Genomic DNA, 6,443 nt, shown 5'->3' with positions numbered 1-6,443 from the left:
TGTGCCTCAGCTGGGTTCTAATCCCAACTGTCTTCTCACTAGCTGTCATGGCTTTAGGCAAATCACTTAAGCTTTCTGAATACAGGGGTTTGTTCTTTGAAAAGCAGCAAAGACTGCCTTGAGAATTATGGAACACATTTCAGAGAGAGGCAGATTTATCATGGACTCACCTCAAGCTGGTTCATTACTGAAGTGCAAAAACAACCGTGGCATAAGGCAGTTCCACCTCTCTAAAGTCCTCAGCCCATACCTCGGCTGTCGGAGTGTGCATTCCAATGATTTCATCATGAACCCTAATTTCTTTAGCAAAGAAACATCTTGAACTGGTCAAGAGCAAAGTGACTTTCTCTGATCAGCAAGCAGGTGGCCATTCCATTCCCCGCCTTAGCACTGACCTCCTGCTCCCCAGGAAGGGGGAGTCAAGAGAAGGGAGGGTCAGGATTGGCCGGATGTCACTCAGCCCTATTTAAAGCCTCTTTTAGGCTCCTGCAGGCAGCATGGATGCAGCTGGGGGAATAAGTTTTTTTTATTTTTCCCTTTAAAGACCAACACAGACATGGCTGTTGAGCAAAATGCCGCCTCTACAGAAAAACCCAAGCCTCACACCCTTCAAGCAGAGGAAGAGCCTAGGTAAAGCTCTGGGGCAGCTCTCTGGGTAACTTGAGAGGCAGGAGAGGATGCAGCTTTCTCTAACTGTCCACTTTTTTTTTAACCCATTTTTTTTGACAGGCAGAGTTAGAGAGAGAGAGACAGAGAGAAAAGTCTTCCTTCCATTGGTTCACCCCTCAAATGACCGCTACGGCCGGTGCACTGCGCCGATCCAAAGCCAGAAGCCAGGTGCTTCCTCCTGGTCTCCCATATGGGTGCAGGGGCCCAAGCACTTGGGCCATCCTCCACTGCCTTCCCGGGCCATAGCAGAGAGCTGAACTGGAAGAGGAGCAACAGGGACTAGAACCTGGCGCCCATATGGGATGCCGGTGCTGCAGGCAGAGGATTAGCCAAGTGAGCCGCAGCGCCAGCCACTTATTCTTTTCTACCTGAACTCTCTACAGCAACCAGACAAGAGGAAGTTGCTGGAATCCGGGAAAAGTTCCCAAACAAGATCCCGGTAAGACTCACTATCCTTCCCCAGAGAGGCCTGTATCTGTTCTTTGAAGAAAGAAAGATCAAACAAAGGCCTTCTCCTCTTTTCCAAGTCCCTAAGATACTGGGGGCTCTGAGTCACATTCTTAGGCACCTGCCTCAGGAGAGACCCATGCTGATACTCTTGGCAGTAATAGTGGAGCGCTACCCCAGAGAGAAGCTCCTGTCCCTGCTGGACAAAACCAAGTTCTTGGTTCCTCAGGAGCTGACCATGTCCCAGTTCCTCAGCATCATACGGTAGGTGGCCCACTGAACGTGTGTGTGTGTGTGTGTGTGTGTGTGTGTGTGTGAGAGAGAGAGAGAGAGAGAGAGAGAGAGAGAGAATTCTGCAACTATCTAAGTTTGCTGCTTTCTTTGGTTGGTATGTGGGCATTCCAGAAGAAAAGGGGGTTGAGATCTTCGGGTGACTCACTCATCTTTTAGATTGTTGTGCCCTAAGAAGATGCTGTGAGAATCATTCTATTTTAAACAAGTGGGGAGAACCCCTTAGACAACAAGCAACAGACTGCAAGAGCTGCCGACATTTCGAAGAATTCCCTAGAGTAGTTCTGGCTCTCGAACTCATCCAGAAGATCCTTCTTCCAGATACTGTGTGCAAGCCAGTCTGCGTGTCCCTGGCAGAGAGCAGCAGCTTTCCTCAGGGTTTGTGTTTCTGGCAGATGGGGAACTGTTTGAAAAGCAAAAGGTCCCTGCCCTTCTTAAAGCTTAAGAGGGTTAAGTGGTGTCACCTGATGCATGAGTGCAATTAGAAAATGATTTGTGAGTAAATACAGCCAGTGACTAAGTCCTCACAGGGTTGAAAAGTCTGTTTGGAGGCTGAGTAGCCACTGTTACCTGTTGCTTTTTTTTTTTTTTTTTTTTTTTTGACAGGCAGAGTGGACAGTGAGAGAGAGAGAGAGACAGAGACAAAGGTCTTCCTTTTGCCGTTGGTTCACCCTCCAATGGCCGCTGCGGCCAGCGCATCGCGCTGATCCGAAGCCAGGAGCCAGGTGCTTCTCCTGGTCTCCCATGGGGTGCAGGGCCCAAGGACTTGGGCCATCCTCCACTGCACTCCCTGGCCACAGCAGAGAGCTGGCCTGGAAGAGGGGCAACCGGGACAGAATCCGGCGCCCTGACCAGGACTAGAACCCGGTGTGCCGGCGCCGCTAGGTGGAGGATTAGCCTAGTGAGCCGCGGCGCTGGCTGCCTGTTGCTTTGAGAGCTCACTGTGAATGAGCATCTTCATTTTTTTTGTTTCAAAGAGTTGTCCAAGGTTCCAAGTTCATTGTGAAGACAGGTGCCTAAAGAGATATCAAAGTCAGGAGGAGATCCCATTGTATCAGTTAATCATTAGGTGACCCCTTCGGGATGGAGAACCCTTTTGCCTCTTTCCAGTCACTGCCTGTGGCTCCCAACCTACATCCTCATCCTCATCCGTGTTTATTGAGCACCAACGGTATTCTGTGTGCCTTCTGGACTCTGTAGAGCCAACCGTGAACAAAATAGACAATAATGCCTGTCCGTGGCCTCCTCCCCCTTGGGGATGCCCAAACACTCATCAAAAGTGAGCTTGCGAAATGAAGGAGACAAGTGCAAGCTCTGGGCACAGGAGCTTTTCCAACCCAGCCAAGGGCAGTATTCCCATCCCTAGTTCCACTCTTCTCCTACCCCCACCCCACTGCAGAATGGTTGCTTTTCACCCAAAGGCACTGGGCAATAGCCAGAACTAATGCCTTTTGGGGTTCTTTTAGGAGAAATTACCTGAGTGTAAGTTGAATCAGATTCCAGTCACTCCCCTGTTGGGTTCCTGAACCACGGCCCCGACATGTCGAGATGCGCACCCCAAAGACTCAGATTCCAAACCAGTAGATGCAACACGCAAGAGGATTTATTCAACGTCTGCGCAGACGGGCCTCTCGACAGCACAAAGCCATCCAAAGAAGCCCCGAACAGTTGTTAACGAGCATTTTTAAAGGGAAAAACCACACAATTTACTCAATACACACAATTTACACGCTAATTGGAGGGTTTAAATGATACACACACGATTCACACACTGATTGGAGGATTTAAATGAGGGGGTTAGTGGCGGGAAAATTTTTCTGGCTATCGCAGGAGTCACTTTAAGACTTTAGGGTGGGATATCTGCTGCTCGCCAGAAGGTGCTCTGCAACTAGGAGTTTATCGCAAAGCCTCGAGACGGGGTTCCTGCTGGGAACCACATCTCAAGTGACAGCTGGTGCCTAGGGCTCTTTCTAGGAACTAGCACTCTAAGTGGGGCAAAGGTTACTTCTAAGAATTAACTCTCTAAGTAGGACAAAGGTTACTTCATCTGGGACGGAGGGGAGTGGCTTTTCACCCCATGTCCCATTTATGTTTGATTTTATCCCACATCGAGGTTCAAAGTTCTAAGAGTGCAGTGGAAAATTGTGTCTGTTTCACTAATTAGAGCAAATGGAATGTGTGTAGGAGGGGAGACTGAGCCTTCCTGTAGGCACCTATATTGATTCACTGTCATCACTGGACACTGAATTGGAAGTCTGCTTACCCTTGACATTTAAAGGATGTCCAACTAAGCCTTGCTCCTTCTCCATCTCCTTGCTGGCAGAGGAGAAATGGCAAGGTGAGGGAAGGGCACATACATCCTTTCCACGCCTCTTTAACTGTAGACGCTGGAAAGATAATGCATCATTCTTGCACCCTTTGGGAAATGCTTTCATTGAGACCTAGGACTTATTTGCTTAGCATTATTGTGTTGGTATTCGCCTTAGTTAAAAATGGAATGGCCTCATCCGTTTGGCCCAACTGGGACGCCCTGAGGCTCTCAAAGCTCCAGGGAAACAGCTGTGGGCAGTTCAGTTATCTTGCACATCCTGAGCCTTCAGATTCCTAAGCTGCTTCCAGGTCAAGTCTCTCACTACCCTTCTCCTCTTCCCAGGAGCCGCATGGTCCTGAGGGCCACCGAAGCCTTTTACCTCCTAGTGGACAACAAGAGCTTGGTAAGCATGAGCATGACCATGGCAGAGATCTATCAGGACTACAAGGACAAGGACGGCTTTGTCTACATGACCTATGCCTCCCAGGAGATGTTTGGCTGCTCGGAGTTAGCAGCCCCCAGCAGTGGGAGCAGCCATAGGAACAGACCTGAAATCCCATTCAGCCTATGTCAAGAGAAACTTGTCCTCTGATGGATGCATCAGACACTGTCAGAGGCACTGCTCTTGTGTGTGTATGTTGGAGGGGATTGGGAAGCAGGGATGCATGGGGTGATCATCTCCACCCAAAGATTGCAAAGCTGTGGCCCTCCCTGGCTCACATTCTTTGTGCTTTCTGTTCTTACTTTAAGAAAAATGTGAATAAAAAAACTGGAAAAAAATAAATCCATGTTGTTTATAAAAGAAAAACGTGAGCTGCTTTTGCAAGTTTTGTAAATAGTCACTTTCTTCTAAATACGACATGATGTGCTGTGCAACGGTTTTGTGACATGAGCTGGGGATGTATCATAAGTGTTCCCTGTTGGTGGAGGTGGGCAGGCCCTTAAGGAGTTATTTTACCCCTACCTGTGGGCAGCTGTAGAGCAGCTCTGGCCTATGGAGCCAGGTGAAGTCAGAGGGAACCATGGCAAGCTCACCTGGGGGTGCCCTGACCTGTGTCTTTTGAGAGATTATTCTATTTCCTTGGCATTTACTCTATGTGGTTATTTTTATTTCCTTTTTGTTAAGCTGTGCTACACATATTTATGCCAACTTCTCAACATAAAGCTATTTAAACAGTTTGTTTACTATGTGTCAAGCTTCATTTTATGCAATTTCCTTTTCACAAATCCATGGTTATCTATTGTCAACCATCATTTTACAGATAGAGAAACTGAGACCCAAAACCAAGAACCATTTCCATATTCACACACCTAGGACTTGAGGTTGAGTATGGCTGTAGAAGCCATGCTACTACCCTTCTGCTAGGTTCCCTCAGACTCGGTTACTCTTCTTGAGGAATCCCTACCAGATCCTTGAGCTACAGTGTTGAGTGATGCTAACACAGCTTGCAGGGGAGCCTCTGGACGACTAAGGGGTGCAGTGGAGCTCCATGAACGCACTCATAGTGGAGTTCTCAGCAGCAACAGTAGAAACAAGTGCCCCAGGTCCTGCTTGCAGGACGTTATTTTTTGAGATTTATCTATTTATTTGAAAGGCAGAATTACAGAGAGGCAGAGGCAGAGATAGAGATCCTCCATCCAGTTGTTCACCCCTGAAATAGCTGCAATGGCTGGGGCTGGGCTGATCCAAAGCCAGGAGCTTTCTCCGGGTCTCTCACACGGGTGCAGGGGCCCAAGCACTTGGGCCATCCTCTACTGTCCCCCCAGGCCATGGCAGAGAGCTAGATCAGAAGTGGAGTAGCCGGGTCTCAAACGGGCATCCATATGGGATGCCAGCACCATAGGCAGTGACTTCACCTGCCAAGCCACAGCACCGGCCCTTGGGACATTAATTTTATAGGAAGTGTAGATAAGATTTTTTCTAGGAAGGAGTTTTATTTAATCATCTTCAGCAAACATTGAACATTTACTATTTGCTGAGCACTATTCTGGGTTCTGGAGATACAGCACTGAACAAGATAGGCAAGGTCTCAGGCTCATAGAGTTCTCTTTAATTCCAGCCAGAGAAGAAAGATGATATTCAGATACTTAGGAGTATAATGAAGAAGGAAAACCAGAATGACTGGTAGATGGAATAACTTTCACTGGGACCAAGTGACGAAGTAAGTGGAAGTAGAGTGTGCCAGGCAGAAGGAAGAGTGGCTCAAGGTTTAAAAATCTGCAGAGCTTTGCAAACAGAAAAGATTGTAGGGTGGGAGTGAGAAGTTAGGCAATCTCTGTGGGACCCTGTGAATTTTGCTAAAGGCTTTGGACTTTAGTTTAAATGTTGGAGGATGGGAAAAAAGGAGAGAAGTTTTGTTGAGGTACAGAAAATGTGTGGGCTCACTCCGGTTCCTCAGCAATACTGGCATATGTCCCAGCTCCCTCTGGAGGGTCTGCTGCTCCCTGCTCCTAGCTGCTCCAAGCTGGTCTTTCCCTTCCTGCCATGCCAGCTCTAATCAGTTTCCTTGTCATCCTTCATCCCCCATCATCTTTGTCATAAACCAAGTAAAAACATTGTCTCGCAGACTCATTCTCCAGACAGATCCTTGTTTCACTTGATCCATTAATATTCTTCCCACGTAAGTATACTATGATTGACATTGAGCTTGATGAGGGATATGTGGCCCTGGACTTTACCCAACTGCCCATGCCCAGGGATGCCCCTCTTGCCCTCAGCTTCTCC

The 6,443-nt window shown here is 48.1% G+C and overlaps 1 protein-coding gene across 4 annotated transcripts; it reads left to right on the top strand.

The window, feature by feature from the left end:
- The first annotated feature begins 423 nt into the window (after nucleotides 1-423).
- Nucleotides 424-4,526, top strand: LOC138844870 (microtubule-associated proteins 1A/1B light chain 3C-like). Of its 4 annotated transcripts, none has more exons than XM_070054958.1 (4): nucleotides 424-630; nucleotides 1,053-1,108; nucleotides 1,197-1,380; nucleotides 4,061-4,526. In XM_070054958.1, the coding sequence occupies exons 1-4, from the start codon at nucleotides 557-559 to the stop codon at nucleotides 4,308-4,310; spliced, it is 564 nt and encodes a 187-aa protein (XP_069911059.1). In that variant the 5' UTR covers nucleotides 424-556; the 3' UTR covers nucleotides 4,311-4,526. The 4 variants fall into 4 exon arrangements, with proteins under 4 accessions (XP_069911059.1, XP_069911058.1, XP_069911056.1 ...); XM_070054957.1 differs by having other exon boundaries at nucleotides 489-630; nucleotides 1,275-1,380; XM_070054955.1 differs by adding an exon at nucleotides 730-837 and having other exon boundaries at nucleotides 497-630; nucleotides 1,053-1,380.
- Nucleotides 4,527-6,443: the final 1,917 nt, after the last annotated feature.

Source organism: Oryctolagus cuniculus, chromosome 13 (genome assembly GCF_964237555.1).
Source record: "Oryctolagus cuniculus chromosome 13, mOryCun1.1, whole genome shotgun sequence".
NCBI classification, from domain to species: Eukaryota; Metazoa; Chordata; class Mammalia; order Lagomorpha; family Leporidae; genus Oryctolagus; species Oryctolagus cuniculus.
This window is presented reverse-complemented; position numbering and strand designations above follow the sequence as displayed.